The 19,496-nt window shown below is 35.8% G+C and overlaps 1 protein-coding gene and 1 pseudogene across 1 annotated transcript; both read left to right on the top strand.

Annotated features, from left to right (window-relative positions):
• Nucleotides 1–9,478: 9,478 nt before the first annotated feature.
• On the top strand, nucleotides 9,479–13,972 carry LOC111920541 (villin-3-like; annotated as a pseudogene).
• A 3-nt stretch (nucleotides 13,973–13,975) lies between these two features.
• Nucleotides 13,976–15,848, top strand: LOC111883330 (uncharacterized). The gene is made up of 5 exons (XM_052767476.1): nucleotides 13,976–14,071; nucleotides 14,243–14,402; nucleotides 14,484–14,586; nucleotides 14,702–14,763; nucleotides 14,850–15,848. Exons 3-5 carry the CDS (start codon nucleotides 14,541–14,543, stop codon nucleotides 15,126–15,128), a joined length of 387 nt encoding a protein of 128 aa, XP_052623436.1. The 5' UTR covers nucleotides 13,976–14,071; nucleotides 14,243–14,402; nucleotides 14,484–14,540; the 3' UTR covers nucleotides 15,129–15,848.
• The last annotated feature ends 3,648 nt before the right edge of the window (nucleotides 15,849–19,496 follow it).

A 19,496-nucleotide genomic window follows, 5' to 3' on the forward strand; every position in this document is an offset into this window, starting at 1 on the left:
GTTCATTTAACCCCACTTAGAAGGGTTTACGACCCAAGAACATCCATTGGCGGTAAACTCCTTTGATCTTATGTTTCTTGGTGTTTTCAGGTGTAAACAAGTTCATATTAAGCACACAAGAAGCTAGGATAAATGTACTTACAAGATAGAATCTTGATTGGGTGTTTAAGGTCCAAGAACACTAGTGTGTGTTCTTGGTGTTTTGAAGAACACTTGAAGATCTAAGTGAAAATCAAGAATGAATGGATGAAATGATATATAACAACTAGATGTTAGGTTATAACAATAAATCAAGTCAAGAAACACTTATGTTTTCGGAAGATCGGGTGAAGAACGAGATACTACTTGAGAGAGAATGGTGAGTGTTCTTGAGAGTGGAAGTTGAGAAATGAAAGAAATGGGGAGTAAACTCATGCCTAAGGCACGAGTTCACGGCCACATAAGTGTTTACGACCCAAAATCCAAAAGTTTGGCCGTGAACTCCTTATTAGGGTTCTAAGTGTGATTTTGCTACTCCAAGACCCGAGAAAGTACTTCCTTTCATTCGTTCGTTTGTAGAATAAATACTAAAAACACCCAAAACGAACCTTAAAATGGCTAACAATTATCAGAAATGTATTTGACTTTTATTTGAAGTGCTTGACCATAGATTTTGTACGAATGAAAATTTCGGGTTGTCACAAACAACTAGCATACAATTTGATACTTGAATCATAAAAATAGATTAGATGATTACCTCTTTGTTGTAGCTTGATGTATTTTGCCTTTAGGAGCTTAGCACCCCAAGTATGATGCCTCAAACGGTTCACAACACACCATGAAAAAACGGAGGACTTGAGAGAGAGGTTACTAGGCACAAAATCGACTATATGAACTCCAAGAACACTAGTGTCCGATTTTAGGCTATGGGATAACATATATATATAGTGTAGGATTCCAAGAGTCATGGATAAACCCTAATCTATACACTTAGGTTATGATCCATATCTCATGTGGGCTAACTCTTCATGGATACTTACATAAACTTATCCCATCATGGATCAATAGCCCAAACAATATATATACATATATATATATATATATATATATATATATATATATATATATATATATATATATATAGAGAGAGAGAGAGAGAGAGAGAGATTAGTGTATGGATTAGGGTTTATCTATGAAGAGTTAGCCCACATGAGATATGGATCATATATATATATATATATATATATATATATATATATATATATATATATATATATCACTGATTTACATAATCAGTCCTCGTTAATTTAATTAGTCTCTTTTGATCACTAAATTAATTCCAAATTAATTCTTGATCATACTAATTAAATAATATGATTTCTCTATTAATATATTATACTTATAATATATTAGTAAATCATAAATAACCTCTTACTCAAATATCCATCCTATCAAATTGTCCTGGTGATATGCAACCCGAAATGGACCATGCTACTCTTGGGTCAAGTACATACCAATTATAGTTAAGGGCTTAGACACCTAATCCAACAGTTTCCTACTTGGATAAGTCTAATAACTATTATTACAAGTATGACTTTAAAATCCTGACTAGCAATTGTAACTCTTAAAAGCTGATGTCGAACTCTAACCTAGTCAGTGACGCGTCCATTAGATAAGGGATCATATATTCCTCCGTTCTAGATATCATATGGACATGAGACATGGATTATAATCATTATCTTTGTCCATGTGTTGTTTCCCGATTTCCGATTTATGACGACTGGCTAATTGAACAAATCAAATCAATCCAGGCTTGGCCAAGCGCTTAGGGTTGTCATCACTAAATCATCGAGGGGCCCACCGATATCGCTTTTATCCCTCTAAGGATAAAAGGAACGGATAAACTTTGACTCACATGCTTACTCTATTTACTCATCAAATTACACACAATGATGTGTTTTATAACACCAAGTTATTGATGCGTTTACATATCATCAATGTGCAACCGACTTGTAAACTGCAACTATATGTCTCCGTTTCAAGAATATAAGATATTATCGTCTCACTAATCACTTATGATAAAATACATGAAGTAATTTAGATGAGCGTGGGTTTAATCCAATACTCGAATCTTATTCTAGGAGTACTTATGAACACTGCAGCAAACTTGTGTTATGTTTAAAACACCTAGACAATCTACAATCAGATTCATGATAGTCTTGCTTCAATACCTACTTCCAAAGTATGATCGAATGTGGATAGTTTGAATAATCTTATTATTCTGGAAGTCAAAACATGCAAAGTGAAACACAAAAATAAACGAATCCAATATGGTCTCAGAACTTATGAATATAAATAAAACACCTTTTATTTAGTCACCTTATTGATTACACATTATTCATTGTATAATGTTTCGATTAATCAACTTAATACTTGAATTAATACAATATTTATGCCATGCTCCAAGCATGCGCACTACGTTTTCCTACAGTCCCCTCTTTGTAAAATAGATCAATGGACAACATTTCAATGATGCGCATTTCACAATTCCAACTCCTTATCGTAAATGTAAGAATACCAAATTCATCCCATTTGCTAAAATATGTTAGATTCTAAATCTATATGCAATGATCCTCTTGTAATTACTATGCACAAAAGTCATAGATACTTGGCAACGGACATTAAAAAGTATTCCAATGGAGAGAAATTCCATGGAAACAAAGTCTCATATTCAAAATACATTCCTATGAACATCCTTCTTGCATTAAGTTTTCTAATCTTACATAGATTTTATTATTAACTTCCACTTATGGTAACATTTGCATATTCCCATTTTTACTGTCACTTCTGAACAAGAGTTACCTCTACTTAGGGTATGTCAATGTGGTCCTTCCAAAATTTACACTTTACTTCTAACTGTCCATGAGCAACCAATATTTGGTAAACCTTAGGTTGCCCTCGACATTTGCTTAACCATTTTAGTCATATCTCGTTCTAGTCCCTTTTCCCACTTAATGCCCTAGGCATATGGAAAATTAGAACATAATAATATTATAGCTTATGTAATCGATCCTATATTCGAAACATATAGAATACGATTCATAATGTCTCACATAAAGACATGATACTTTACTAGTCTTCCGCTATAATATTTCCACATATATAGTTTCCTTATGTTGAATCATTTCAACATAACATTCACATATATCCATGACTAAATTCAATTAAAATCTCAATCTAAGCTTTTAGATTCGAAATGAAGTATGGATTCCTCTCCCTTAATTATAGTAAAACAACTTTTCAACCTCTACAACTTTGCAAATCGAAACTTTTGTTTTCTATAATTAACATTGCTAACTTGTATCCATAAATCAATTGGACTTCTAAAAATCAATTGGACTTCTAGAAATCAATATTTGTTGACTTTCTTACCAAAGTTCAAATTTCTGATACAAAATGCTTCGATAAGACTTTATCTAGGCTTCTCAAACTCATACACCTTTACTTAGATAGCTCACATGTGTGTCTAAACAATTTTAGAACTTACAACAATAAGTCTCAACTATTTAGACCTTTTTCCATTTCTCACAATTCAAACTATGAAGCGGTATGTCGTAATCATAATCCAATTTGCGAATGCAAATATCACAATTGCTATCTCCTTAAAATCTACTAAGTGAAAGCGTTTCCTCACAATCATTTTCTTGAATTGGATAGAAACCTTATGTGTAATGCCCGTAGATCCGGGCTAGTCAATTTGGAGATAATAAGGGTCGAAAATGACTTTTCAGCAAAAGATTATTTAGAATAAATAATCTTAACCAAGTTGTAGGATACGTTACAAGGTTTCCGTACATATAAAGAACGCCGAAATCCGAGTTATAACGAAGAAGTTATGACTCGTCGAAGTTTCACGACGGAACCGACATGACACTGGGAGACGTAAATAGTGAATTTTTGATAAATGAATTTTTAGCCTTAGTGATCTAAATAAAATTTGTAGTATTCGTTAAACCGAGAATGCACAAAAAAAGAACGCCCAAATCTGACTTCGTGTGAGGAAGTTAAGAATTTTCTAAGATTTGGCTTAGCAGTGCACAACCCGAAACTCGAATTTTAAATGGAGCAATTTGTGGCCTATGCGACCTAAATGAGAATTTAAGATCTCATTAATAGGAACTCAAAGGTGAAAAGACAGACGGAAACAGAGTCCGTATGTAGAAGTTATGAATTTTACACGGACATTTAACAGTATAATCTCCTCGTACTGTTAAATTTAAGATTGGTTGAGAATTAGCCGACGGAGTCAAAATGAAAGTTATAGATCTTATTTTTGCCTACACATGGATATAAAGAAAGTCAAAAACGGAGGTCGTATGTGAAAGTTACGGATTTTAGAGTCGGAAGTGTGTTGTGCGAAAATGGGTGATGTGGCACAATCTTGGCCATTGCTTTCTCCCCAAGTCTTGCCACTAGATGGTGACATGTGGCACCAAGTTCAGCCATTTTCACCCTATAAATAGAACCTATCTCACCCTCATTTTCTTCACACCTTTCCTATTCTTTCTTTTTTTTACTCTCTCTAGAACCTCTCTCTAGCCCCGAAACCCCCCGAAAAGCCTAGGGAACCTCCCTAGCACGAGGTGGAAGCCCCGGAGTGCTCGACGGCACCAAGAAGAAGAGATTTTCAACACGGGAATGCTGCTCCAAGCAAAGCCCAATTTTCTATAAAACCCGCTGTAAGTGAGTTATGCCTACACTATTTTTAATATAGCTTTTATTTAATTATACTAACGTTATTAAGAACTAATAATAAGTAATTGGGCTATTATTATGGGTTATATAAGTATTGTTTAACGCTTATATAATATTAATAATAGCTAGACTATTAATTAGTCTCAGCGAATAATAGACTAAAGTCTAGTGGTAATAATACTAGGTTTCGTCGAAGGAAAATAGAATCGTTAAAAGCGAAGCGCTGCCCGAGTTTGGAATCATCACTTTAACAAGTGAGTGCATAGTTACTTTCATCTTACACATAGATATGAAGTATTTTAATATAAATTACGTGTTATATGTGCATATTGTCTGAATACTTGCTGTCTATGCTGGTGAAAGATTTTTATACATGTTTTAAATGATTTAAACTGTATACATATTTTATATATACGAATATGTTGGGTATGACATGGGTAGATGAATGATGAGAGATAAAAGATGATGTGAGTAAACATTGGCAGCTATACACTTAGTGCCTAATAAACATTGGCAGCTATGGACTTAGTGCCTATTGGACAAATACTGGTAGATATGGACTTAGTACCTGATAGGAATTGGTAGCTATGGACTTAGTACCTATTAGATAAACACTGGTAGCTATGGATTTAGTACCCGATGAATAAACAAACTATAGCAGCTATGGAATTAGTGCTTTACGAACGAGTATTGACAACTATGGATTTAGTGTCAGTCCCTAGAAGCAAGAGACTTCGGAATAAACGAATAGATGACTCTTAGGATAGATCCTTAAGAGTGAAGAAGATAATGGGGATGGGTAATTGGGTTGATTGTTTGATTGTTTAAACATAATAATTATATTATTGTGGGTTGAAAACCCTATGTACTCACCAGGTTTCCCAACCTGACCCACTCAGTTTATTTATATCACAGGTGTTGATATGAAGTCAAATTACACTGAGAGATTAAAGAGATGTAGATCACTAGTGTAAATAAATGTAAGTTCCGTTTATGCTTATGTTTCTCTATTGACGATGACATCCCAATGTTTTAAAATGAATAAAAATACTTTTCTTCGGAAATGCTTTGATAACGTATTTATCATGTTTTACTGGGAACAAATTCCGCAACATTTTTATTAAAAGAGGTACTCTGATTTTTATAAAGCATAAACATAATTGGTCTTTTCTGGCCGTGAAAATGGGGTTGTCACATTATGACACTTAGATTTTATGGTGTATGTGTTCCTATCCATGTAAATTTGTCATAACCATAATCACAAGACAAGATTACTGACAAATCCAAACCCATATGGACTAAACTTGTTCAATCTTAATTTATGGACACCTGGCATCTCAAGGGCCTACCATTGCTTCCAAGTTGTTATGTAAACAATTGAGTACTCATAGAACTCGCATGCATTGTCAACTTCAATTGGAATGGGCACGGAAACAAGAACATGTCAACACGATATGTTACAAACCTCAAGTCGTGCGCTAGTGATTAACAATAGGTTTACTCTTGATTAGTTCTTGAAACTTTTCAAGAACTTTAAGACTCCCACTGAACTCTTGACATATAAGATTCACTTTGTCAAGAAACCCTACTTGACAAATAAATATTCAAGAGTTAGTGCGGTTTCTTATCAAGACAAATACTTCTGACAATTGGTCTTAGTTGGTCTTTTTTTATCCAAAACATCACAACTTACCAATTTCAAATGTACAAGAGTAAGTAACATTTTACTCTACATTTGATGAGTGTTATAAACCTATTTAAGATATGTCACTCAAGTTACAATCTTGGAGTACAACTCTAAGTCTCGATTTTGGAACGAATTATGATTCACCTTTTGATTTAACCATTTCAACAATTCACGATTCCTCTTCTTAGCCATACAAATGCACTAATATGTCCTTAGAGGACCAATTTCAAATGTACAAGAGTAAGTAACAATTCACGATTCCTCTTTAATGATGTAACATCCGCATTTCAGGTACTATATTCTTATGTTTATTGAATGAAATTGTGTGAGTGTTTTGTCCTGCCACGGCGCAGAGTCTTGTTTTCCACGACATGGTGGTTAAGTGATACCACAGTGTGGTGTATCATTTGCCACGATGTAACACCCTTAATTCTAACCCTAAAACATTTTAATTTTTGCCAATTTGGTATGTGCGCCATGCGTACTCGAGGTGTACACATGACGTACTCATGCATGAGAAAATCGTGACTCGTACGTGTACGTCGCGTGTACGCTATTCAGAACAAAACCCTAGTTTTGAGGGTTTGCACCCTATATAAATCCCTTTATGGACCCAAGACCTTCACTCTCATCAGCCTCCACCTAAAAATTGTCCCTGTAGCGAACCCTAAATGTGAAAAGTACACCTTGAGCTCACTTGTGTGTTTTGATGGTGTCCTTGAAGAAGAAGAAAGTGGTAGAAGGACACTGGATTTTGAAAGAAGTTTGGATATGGGATTCTCACCTTTTTAGCAACCTCCAGGAGTTAAAAAGCTCCTAGCTTGATCATCTTTTCTTATAGGTCTAGATATTCCTTCATTTAGGCATTGTTGGTCCCAACCTTTGTGATTCTTGAGCATGGCTTGCTATTAACCAAATAATTCATCCTTTTAGACCCAATGAGGAGGCTTGAGTTATAAAAAGGAGATCTTGATTTTTAGTTCTTCCCTATGCATGCTCTAGAAGGTCTTAAGGTGTTAAGAAGTTAAGATTGTTGGTATTAAACACCTAATAGGCATGCAAAGTCATAAAGTTGGAAACTTTATGACTCCTAGTGGTATTTTGGCCTTGGATCTACAACTAGAACCTAATATCTTAACGCATTAAGCTCTTAATATGGAATAAGGACTTCGGTGTGTATGCTGTGCGTAATTTTATGTACGTCATGCATAAGGGGTCAACCACCCGATCCTGATCAAGGCTCGTGTACGCCCAACATACAAGCTGAGTACACCCGGTATACTCAGTAGAGTTGACCGATTTGACTCATAGACCTTGACCTTTGACCATATTTTTGACCAGGTTTGACCTAGCGATATTTTGGGTATTTTGAGCTGTCAATTAAGATTAGGTCCTTGGGTTTGGTTAGGTGATCGTTAAGCCAAATTTCAAAGCAGAGATTTATTCAGATTGTATTCCAACTGAGAGGTGAGTTTTCCACATTGTACTCGTGGGTCGAAGGCATAAATATCGGCCCACTAGATTATTTATCCTGGTTTGGATTTGCTGACTTTGTGTTTATGTTTATCTGTTGCATATATCTATATACTGTGTTAGGTTGAGGTGGTCATGATTTGTGTTGTAGGCCAAGACACCCGAGGACGACCGGATAGGCTATAGGCCCTACACGGCGGTCCAGTCAGGCCCGCGGCTCGTAGAGTGGTCATGATAGGTTGCAGGCCCTGTGTGGCGGTCCATTCAAGTTGGTTGCTCATATTTGTGTTCTTGTTTGCTATGTGGTGTGTTGGTTCTTTAGGGGAACTCACTAAGCTTTGGCTTATAGTTTTTAGTTTATCGTTTCTAGTACTTCTAAGGATCATGGGAAAGCAAAGGCGTGATCATGCATAACTTCCTTTTTTATGTCATTAGGTCTTGGGAAAAGTCTAATTTGAAATAATGTTTTTAATACAATGATTCCTTTTGTAAAAAATGTTGGTTAATGGTTGATTTTGAAAATTTTAATTTCATTGATTTTTAGAGTGTTACAAGTTGGTATCAGAGCCTTGGTTTGAGAATTGGATGAACATTCGTGTAAATACAAACTTAAACTAGGGAACTACAAAAGTTTTTAAATGGTTTTCAAAATTATTTTCAAAATAACCATGGAAGGATGCGATGTGTACGATCAACCGGAGCAAGAAAGCATATCCCAAGTTACTCACACAGTTGTTTATTATGATATGGTGAAACATCATGCTAGTTGTAGGATATGAATATTCAAGAATTGCATGATAGAATTGTCTGATGTATGATGCCTTATTTCATATAGATTTTTCTTGCTTATTGGTGTAGGACTCTTTCGGTATGTTAAGTCACATGCTGCATGGGTTAAAGAATTTTAGAGTGAAGGATTTGGTCCTACGACACAACTCTTGTCCGAGTCCAACCGTCGTAGGGTTGAATCTTTTAATCTAAGATTATTTAAGCTATATTGCATGTGATCGTATTCATGTAGTAGTTAACCAACACTAATGGGGGTCGTTTGGCAGTTGATCGTAGGGTGAGGTCTGGATCTTAGGATAGCCTAGGGAGTATGTAGTACTCATGATGTGTTTTTCTTGAAAGTGTTGGAAGTTCCATGGATGGGTTATGTGTAAGTAGTTGACCATTTGAGAAATTTCTAGCCTTTCTCTAGGGAGTGAGAATAGGATGCATCGTATTCTAGTGTGTGATGTTAGGTTTGTTATGATGATCATTGGAGACAAATACAGGTAGATGTGGAAGCTAGTATGGGCCCATACTACCGTAAGCACATGACCAATACGCATAACAGGGAAGTCACAACACCTAGGGTTTCGTTATTTAGAATAGCACATATGGTATGAAATGTGCCTTATCTGATTTTTTTGGTTTATTTTTAGTATGGTGTTCATGAGGGGATCCGAATTAGGAGTTGGAGCGAGTGGCCAAGATAGGCCATGGTTGACTGAGGATGAGATTAGGGCGTTGATTTCTTCTGAGGTTGTGACTGCTATCCGGGGGTAGACACTGACGTTGTTTGGGTCTATCAAGACCGCCATGATTGATTACTTTGATGACCGTTATGTTGCACTTTCTAAGGCTGTTGCTGCTGCAGCTACCATGGCCGTTGCGGCCGCTAGGGTTCGTGGAGAGCGAGCCTTCCAGTACCGGGACTTCGACAATACGAAGCCCATAGTGTTCAATGGGGTTTAGGATCCAATCATTGCCATGAGGTGGTTGTCCAATGTTGAAGGATGTTTCTTTACTTGCTCCTGCCCAGCTGACCAGAAGGTCAAGTGCGCCCTAAACCTTCTTCGGTTGGGGGCGAAGGATTGTTGGAGATTGTTTACTAGACCCTACACTCCGAAGCAGAGGGCTATTGTATCATGGGAGCAGTTCTCTGAGATGTTCCGAACGAGATATGTTCCATTGGTTGAGAGGGAGAGATTGGCCCAGGAGTATTTCGACTTGAGGTAGGGGACTTGTTGGATTAATGTCTAAGTCCATAACTATAATTGGTAAGACTTGACCCGACCCGACATGGTCCATTTGGGTTGCATGGCATCATGCATTTGGATAGACTATAATGAGAGAAATAACACTTAAGGTTTGTTAATATATTATAAGTTCTAATATATTAATAAGCTTATTTAATTAGTATTGATCAAGAATTAGCCTAGGATTAATTAAGTGATCAAGAGAAGACTAATTAAATATGTGGGTTGATTGTGTAAATCATCCATACTTGTATAGTGGGCTAATGCTTCATGGATTGTCAAGTTGGGCTAAAACCCATAAGATGCTCCATGGTATATTTGAACCCATGGATCCAAGGAAATGGAAAGCCATGACAATTAGGGTTTACCCTAATTGTCACTAACTATATAAGCATCTTATTGTTGACAAAATCGGCCACTATGTGTGAGAATGAAGGGCTAGCCGATTTCATGAAGTGTGGATTTCTCTCTAATCTATTCCAAGTGTATTTGGTGTTGTGTGAACCATTTGAGGTGTCACACTTGGGGTACTAGGCACTCAAGCTTCATGAAGACATTCTACATCAAAGAGGTATGTAATTCTAACTTGATATATTCATATGAATCAATGTTATTATGCTAGTTAGGATGAATACCTTGGCTAGAATAGACTAGGAACATTACCTTAAGCTGTTTTTGGACTTATAAACTTTTTTTTGATGTGGTAATGTTCATGTGAATCCAATTTCAAAGATAATTGTCAATAGATTCATGTTTTGTATTAGTTTAAGTGTTATGCTAATTACATGAAAAGTTTTGATTCTAATTATCTTGTTCATATGAGTTGCTTAGATTAATGGATAAGTTAATTGATTATGTGTTTTCAATCCATTTTAATCTAAGAGATGATTCTAAAATGTGTTTGTGTAACTTGTCCTCAAGTTACATGAAAGGTCACATTTAAGTTTCTTAAAACTCATAAAAGATGGCAAAGGTTACAAAAATGAACACTACTAGAAAACAGACCTTTAATGACGCGCTTTTTACGACACGCACTAATTAATGATACGCAAAAGGACGTGCCCTTAAAATAGTGTCATCTCTCCAAAAAATTTAAGGATTCACGTCACGCATTATTGCGTGCCCTTAATTTAGTGTATCAAGAAAAAAAATTAAAAACACGGAGGGCACTTTATCTTAAACGCGCGTCGTCTGTACCTGTCGCTTTATAATTTTAATAAAACGCGCTTTTAGTAGAAAAGGGGGGAAACGAAATCCCTAAAATTTTGAAAACCCGCCTCATTTTTTCTATCTTCTATTTCTCTCTCTCTCTCTCTCTCTCTCTCTCTCTCTCTCTCTCTTCTCTTTCAAGCCCTAAGCCCTAAACAGCCTCCACCAACATCTGAACGAGCCCTCGCCAGTTACCTCTACTCCACCATCAAGCTCTTGCTCCGCCTATGGAGGTGTTGGCGCTGCTGGTGGTTGTCCTTCAGCTTCAGCCACACCTCTTCACGATTATAGTCCGTAGTAGCTCGTCTTCCCCTCTCTCTCTCTAGCTCTCTCTCTCTCTCTCCCCCTTCTCTTTCAAGCCCTAAGCCCTAAACAGCCTCCACCAGCATCTGAACGAGCCCTCGCCAGTTATCTCTACTCCACCATCAAGCTCTTGCTCCGCCTATGGAGGTGCTGGCGCTGCTGGTGGTTGTCCTTCAGCTTTAGCCACGCCTCTTCACGATTATAGTCCGTAGATAATGATTTATGTTTGTGAAGCAACAACGGTTTTGACAACCGCGATGGCGGAGAAGTTGTATTCGTGTCTGACAAGACTGGTGGCAGCGGTAGCTATCCTCCAACCCATCTCTCCTCTCCGCCACCGTCGCTGACCTACGCGCCGCCTGTAAGAGTTCAAGAGGTTTCGATGATTTGCTTCCTGGCTTTGGAAGCGGCGGTTCTCCATCTAGTAGCAGGTACCTGTGCTGTTGGATTGGGAAGGATAGCATCCAGGTAAACTAAAACCATATTATTTCTTTTCTTTTCTTTTTTTTAAGAAAAAAAATATTTAATTGTGTATTTGAGATGAAGACTTGTTTTGTTGTCTGATCACAGGAGGACCAAAAAACAGTTGTTCAACAAACTATTTCAATGTTCAACTCTATGAAATGCAAACCTGTTCAGGTACCATAAATATAATACTCCCTCCGTCCCAATATTATAGTTCATCTTTCCTTTTTGGTTTGTCCCAAAATAATAGTCCACTTCTAAAAATAAATAACATTTTTACCAAAATACCCCCTCATTATTACTTAACCAACTAAACATTTAATTGAACATTAAATGCAAAGTAAGGACACAACTGTCATTTTATTATATAAAGTTAGTGGTAATTAATGTTTTTCTTAATCTGTGTGTTTTTTGTCTGTGGACAATAATATTGGGACGGAGGGAGTAGCTTTTTTTACTTGTTGCACTGTTGATTATATATAAATTTAGTTTTGAAATATTAGTATCTTATCGTAGGGTCGAATGCATCAAGGAAAAGAAGCACCACAATTTGTTGCTATCTTTCAGCGTATGGTTGTTCTCAAGGTACTCTCTTCCACTTGTAGTAGTTGTAAAAGATATAGCTCTAGAAGAAGGCTGTTAACTATGGTAAATATTTGGTTTTACTTTTACTAGGGTGGATTGAGCTCTGGTTATAAAAACTACATTGCAGAGAAAGGACTGCATGATGAGACCTACAGTCCAGATACTGCTGCACTGATTGAAATATCAGGAACTTCAGTTCATAATAATAAAGCTCAACAAGTAGAGAGGGTATGGAAACCAGAGTACACCTGAACAGCAGCAATTAGCAGCAAAAGTTGTTGAACTTTTGAAGGTATGCTTTTTAAATTATTGATCTTACATCTTTATTTACTTTTATACCCCTTTCCAATCCTTGATAATTTATTCAAATCTTTTTTCTTATATCTTTAGTCTGGAGTACCTGTAAAATTCTCTAGAGAAGGAAAAGAGAGCTTAGCTTTCTGGCTTGCACTTGGTGGAAAACAAAGCTACTCAAGTAGCAAAGTAACACAGGAAATCATCCGTGAACCTCACTTGTTTGAAGTAATAAGCAATAAAGGTTTCAAAACCATAAACCATCATCTATCTTTCACATGTCCATTTTTGCTGATTATATCCACCAACTGTTTTTATCATCTTATTTTCCTCTATAGGAAAGTTAGAGATTGAAGAAGTTCACAGCTTTGAACAAGATGACTTGTTTCCAGAGGATGTCTTGATATTAGATACACATGCTGAGGTCATCGTTTGGGTTGGTCATTTAGCACAGCCAACGGAAAAACAAAACGCTTTTGAAACTGGCGAGGTACATATAATAATAATAATAATAATAATAATTATACAAATGCAAAATTATACGTTGTATTGGTTGGTATGTTTTTTTAATAAGTTGATTTCAGAAATATGTAGAGCTGGTTGCATCTATGGATTCCTTGTCCCCATCTGTCATATTATACAGAGTAACAGAGGGAAACGAACCTTGCTTCTTCACAACATATTTCTCATGGGATCCTACAAAAACTACTGTATGTATACATATGTATTAATAATTAATAATTAATTTGTATCTCATTTTTCTCTTTCTCAATGGAACCAGGCTCACGGAAATGCATTCCACAAGAAGGCTGTGCAACTCTTCGGCTCAGGCTGTGTAGCAGAGGTATTTCTTATATAAAAAGTTTTTTTTTGGATTAATTTTTTTTAAGTGGCCCCTATCATATTATTTTATTACAACAGAGCCAAGATGTTAAGCCCATGGGAAATAAACTTAGTGGGGCCACCCAAAGAGCATCAGCCATGGCAGCTTTAACCTCTGCTTTTTCAAAATCAACTACTGCTCCTAAAACTCCTCAACATGGACCACCTCCAAGAATGCTAGCTCGTGGGTCCCAGAGAGCGGCGGCAATAGCCGCCTTATACTTTATATACTCTTGAACCATGTAATTTACTTTTTACCCTCAGTAGCAACATAGTTGCTGTTTCTTTAAACTTGATTTTGAATGTGTGTTTTTTTCATCAGTGATCCTCACTGGTTCTCCAGATTGTTCTATTCTTGCAATTGATATTGAAACATGATCTCCAGTTAGTTATGGATGGATGTTCATACAATTAGGTATTATTTTCAATATTCATACAGTTAGTTATGGATGGATGTTCCAGGTATTATTTTCAATATTCATACAATTAGGGATGTTCATACTTGAGGTATTGTATCACTTTTAATGAAGTTTGAAATGCATATAGTAAAAGATTAGGTCGATTTACCTTTTTTTTTTTTTTTTAGGAAATCAAGGAAAATGGCACCACCATATAGAGTGATGCTACACAATGACAACTACAACAAGAGGGAATATGTTGTGCAAGTGTTGATGAAGGTTATACCTGGAATGACAGTTGACAATGCAGTTAATATCATGCTCTTGACCTGGACACCACTCTAAATTGTAACTTACTCTAAATTTTATATGTAAATTTTATTTTATCTTTTGAAGGGAAATTTACTAAATATTGATTGGTTGATGCAGTTAACTAGAATTGGTCGAGATGCAGTTTTATATGTTGAGTCGCTCATTGAGTCAATCATGGGAGGATTGGAAGGGCTAATCAACATTCTTGATTCTGAAGGAGGTTTCGGCTCTTTGGAGACACATGTTCTTATTATTTTATCAATTTCCTTAAAAAGTTACCAAATTCATGTATTAAATTTGATAAAGCTAACTTAATTGCTTTTTTTAAATCCTAGCTTCTACCAGAAGTCAGCTGAAACTACAAATGGCTTTTGATGGGCAGGAAAGATATATGAAGGTATGATCTATATTGTAATTCAGATTCTATAACTTTTATTATGTAATCTCTTAAGTCTTAATACCCATTATTCCTTATGCATGTAGAGATCTTGGGAGCTAAGTGATAAAGCTGATCTTCACTTTGTCTACAAAGATGTTGAAGGAGTATCAACTCAATGGGATGATATTCAAAGAAAACTCAGGAACTTACCTCCCAAACCCTCTGCCTTCAAACCCGATCCCTTCACTCCTGTAGAAGACGAAGATTCCAAACCTAAAACCAAATCTCGGATCGATAACAAGACAGAAGAACTCAAAGATTTAGAAGATGATCTTGATGATAGTTGTTTCCTCGAAGAATACAAGTACCTTCAACTCCCTTAATCCTAATATCATTTTATGAGGGTATTAAATTTCATGTGATATTCTCATGGTTTCATTTTCTTTTGTGTTCTTGAAGCAGAAAGAGGTTAGCAGAGATGAAGCAAACAATGGAAGTTTGAACTCGGAAAGTTCGGGCAGCTATGGTGGCCCGGGCAGCATGTATTTCAATATTGATTGTGTGAAAGTCATCTACTAAAGCAAGGTTGGTGTAAGAGTTAATGATGAGAACATTGTTCCAAGACCTTCAGTGAGTTATGATGATGTCCCTTAATAGCAATGTAGTATTAGGTTATATAGTTACCGATGATTATTTGTATTTGACATTTTATGCAATGAATTATCTTACTTATTTATTGTATTTTATTTTGTATCTTGTATGACATTAATTTTTGTGCAATGGATTGTATTTTTTGTATATGGTGTTTTATTTCTATTATGAGAAATTAAATGCAAATTTAATTTAAAAATTAATAAATATATAAATTTATTTTTTTAAACATTTAAATTTACGATACGCAAAAATGTGTGTCATCTTCATTTATGACATGGCCTTTCTTGACAGGGGCTTTCTTGATACGCATTGCGTGTCATTAACACGCGCGTCGTAAGGTTATGACACGCGAACGCGTGTCGTCTTCCTTTATGACAGGGCCTTCCTTGATACGCATTGCGTGTCGTAAACGCGCGTCGTCATTGCGCGTCGTAAATGAGCGTCGTAAAAGCGCGTCGTCTCTCTTTATGACAGGGCCTTCCTTGACGCGCATTTGCGCGTCGTCTGAGCCTTTTACGACGCGCAATGAGCGTCGTAAAAGGCTGTTTTTCTAGTAGTGGAAGAGTCTTGTCCTCATTAAATGGTTTTATGACTCCATAACTTGTCCTCAAGTTATGGAGGTTCAAGAGTCACTTCATTAAGTAATAAAATGTGTAACCTTAATTAATTCCATAAATTACAAAATAAAGAAAAGTTGCATTTTTGTATTAGTTTAAAGTCTTCCATAACTTTTCCTCAAGTTATGGAACTTGAAGAGTCTTTTAATTAAAACTACTTTAAACACATAAGTTATGGAATTAATTAGTTTTGAATAGTTTCAAAACTTGCCCTCAAGTTTTGGAATTTGAAAAGTCTTTCACTTATGAATACTTTAATTCCAAGTTAGCCCTTAGAATTTTAAAAGTTAAAATTCAACCCTTATACTTTATAATATTATAAGTTAATAATATATATATATATATATATATATATATATATATATATATATATATATGTGTGTGTGTGTGTGTATGTATGTATAAGAGTAAAGTCAGTCTTACCATTAGTAGGCCTCATTCACGAAGCCGGTCTATAAGGGGGTATAAGGTTACTGTCTATAAAATGACAGTTTAATGGGTGTCCACTCTCACCCATCGCATCCTTGACCGGTGGAGGGTTGTTAGCCGAATGGGTAGGACAAGGACTAGAATTCTCCCTTCATTAAAAGTATTAATGATAAATACTAAGTAACTAAACCTTTTATAAATACCCAATCTTATATATATATATATATATATATATATATATATATATATATATATATATATATGTATAAGAGTAAAGTCACTCTTACCATTAGTAGGCCTCATTCACGAAGCCGGTCTATAAGGGGGTATAAGGTTACTGTCTATAAAATGACAGTTTAATGGGTGTTCACTCTCACCCATCGCATCCTTGACCGGTGGAGGGTTGTTAGCCGAATGGGTAGGACAAGGACTAGAATTCTCCCTTCATTAAAAGTATTAATGATAAATACTAAGTAACTAAACCTTTTATAAATACCCAATCTTAGTTACTTAGGAAAATGTGAATAAGGTGCTAATCCATGAAATTACACTTTGCAATTTGTTTAAGTCGATTAGTGGAGCGTGTGTGGTTAACCGACACACTAACTCGTATTTAACAAGGTAGGAAAAGGGTAACTTAATGTTTATCATAGTATTGATGGAGCGTGTGTGGTTAACCGGCACATCGATTGAGGGGTAAACACTTAAGGGTACCAAGTAATTTGCATGGGTACTTCACACCTTGTTTTGTGATCCTCGACATCCCAGTCACAAAACTTGAAGGGCACACTCGAGATTGAAACATGTCATTGAAAAGTTCAATGAATCTCAAAAGAATCTAGGAGTTTCATAACCAATTAAAACCTAATAATACATTTCGTTTATCTTGGTGGAAATTGGTGAATCGTCATTCACCTACCTTCAAATATTTTATAGCTTGGATTACGGCATCCCTCTTCCAAGTTATAAAAGTATTGTGTTGGGTCCTAGCCTTAATATTTCATATTGGGTGTTATATTAGGGACTTTAAATCAACTATCTTGAATATCTCCCAAAAGATGTTTGGTTTAGACATTTATGATCTTCCCAAATCTCTTGAAACAAGCTTTCCTAAATGAAGATGATGTCCCATGGAAATCATACTTCTTTCACCTCCTCCAATTATTCTCCCCAACCCACAAGTTCTTGAAAATTTTAAGGTCACTCAAGCCCTATTGGCAAGCAAAGGTCTATGTGTGATCACATCTTGGAGATGTAGTCACATATTAACAAGCCAGGAGAGTTGGATGTCAAAGTCTTGAGAAATTTGGTGACTCAACTACTTTCTAAGTCACATAGTGAGTTCCTCTGGGACTCCTATGAAACAAACTATGACAAGACCCTTAATGATTTTATCTATTTGCGAAGATCAACTTCCTAAAACTTTATGGACATTGACAATGATGACATTGGATATCCAGTAAAGCTCTCTCTTCCCAATGGAAAGGGATCGGTCATAGTCAACTCGGTTGACCAAATGGTACAGAGAGAAGCTAAGTCTGAGATAGTCCCATTATCAAGGGTCCATTTCCAAAGGAAGGGGCATTAGTTGCGAAGCTGCCAATTTTACCTAAGGATGTTAAAGTCAATAAGTTTGACTCTACTTCAGGTAAAGTCCACTATCTAACTCTGATAAGTTTCTATTCTGAGATTCTTATTACATGATGTGACTGGGTCACGTGTTGTTGGTTAAGAATCAAAGGAAAAGTGTAGAAACTTAAAAGAAGTATATGCAGATTCTGATCACGAAGATGGATTTCACTCGCTGGTTCGGTGATCAAAATTTTTGGGCTGTTACTTAAGAGTTATGATATATATTGCTTAGGAATAAATAACAACAAGTTTTCATATGGATTGTAAGCATAAGGTTTTCCGCAAAGTTTTAAAATAAAAGGTAAAACTTTTTATTTTAGTTATTTTATGTATCCTTCCAATGGCATTTGTGGAAAATTGTTGCTTATAAGATTCCGCTTATAGCAATATTGAAATATGAATTTGATTCTCTCATTTGTGGTAATGTCTAAATTTACCAAATAATGAAAGATTCTCATCACCCAAGGTTTCAATTGGATAGAGACTTGGAATCATGCAAGTTGTATAGCATGATGGATGAGAACTTTCAAGCATTGGAAAAATTAAGACTAACTACTTGTTCACATGGATGTGTGAGTGAAGTAAAGGACTAAGGGATCGAGTACACATTCTTGTGCACTGGTTAAGTCCACCACAAAAGATCGATAAGACTATTCGTCATAATTTACTATAGCTGAGTAAATATGGTTATACTTACAAGCTTAAGTGTAATTCTGAGACATTGGAAAAGGTTCCAATGTATGGTAGAGCGAATAAGAAGAATCAACTTAGGCAGAAAGATAAAAGTTTCTCAAATCCGAAAAGATAGGAGAGTACTTTAGTATCATGTTTTAAGACCATCTTAATGATTTTGAGACCTTATCACAATTCATCCTCTAAGTGCATTCTGATACCTAAGAAGAGGAGTTATGAATTGTTGAAGTGGTTAAATCAAGAAGATGATTCATACTTCGTTCCAAAAACAATTCTTAGAGTTATACTCTAAAATCGTAACATGAGTGACATGTCTTAAAGAAGGTTTAAAACACTTGTCAAATATAACGGTAAAACTTTTCTACTCTTGTACATTTGAAATTGGTAAGTTGTGATGTTTTGGATAAAACAAAGACCAACTAAGGCCAATTGTGTGAAGTGTTTGTCTTGATTAGAATTCACACTATCTCTTGAATATCTGACAAGAAAGTCTTATATGTCAAGAGGACAGTGGGAGTCTTAAAGGTCTTGAAAGTCTCAAGAACTAATCAAGAATAAAACCTGAAGTTCTTCACTAGCACACGACTTGAGGTTTATAACCTATTGTGTTGACATTTTCTGTGCCCGTTCCAGTTAATGTTGGCTTTGCATATGAGTTCTTAGAGTTCTCAATTGGTTGCACAACAACTTGGAAGCAATGGCAGGCCCTTGAGCTGCCAGATGGCA

Source organism: Lactuca sativa, chromosome 9 (genome assembly GCF_002870075.4).
Source record: "Lactuca sativa cultivar Salinas chromosome 9, Lsat_Salinas_v11, whole genome shotgun sequence".
NCBI lineage: Eukaryota > Viridiplantae > Streptophyta > Magnoliopsida > Asterales > Asteraceae > Lactuca > Lactuca sativa.

Bases quoted from the DNA above. Each gene is read 5' to 3' on its own strand.
- LOC111883330 (XM_052767476.1), top strand. From the start codon at position 14,541: ATGGGAGGATTGGAAGGGCTAATCAACATTCTTGATTCTGAAGGAG. The intron at 14,587-14,701 runs GTTTCGGCTCTT...TTTAAATCCTAG, and splicing joins CATTCTTGATTCTGAAGGAG to CTTCTACCAGAAGTCAGCTG. The intron at 14,764-14,849 runs GTATGATCTATA...TTATGCATGTAG, and splicing joins GGCAGGAAAGATATATGAAG to AGATCTTGGGAGCTAAGTGA.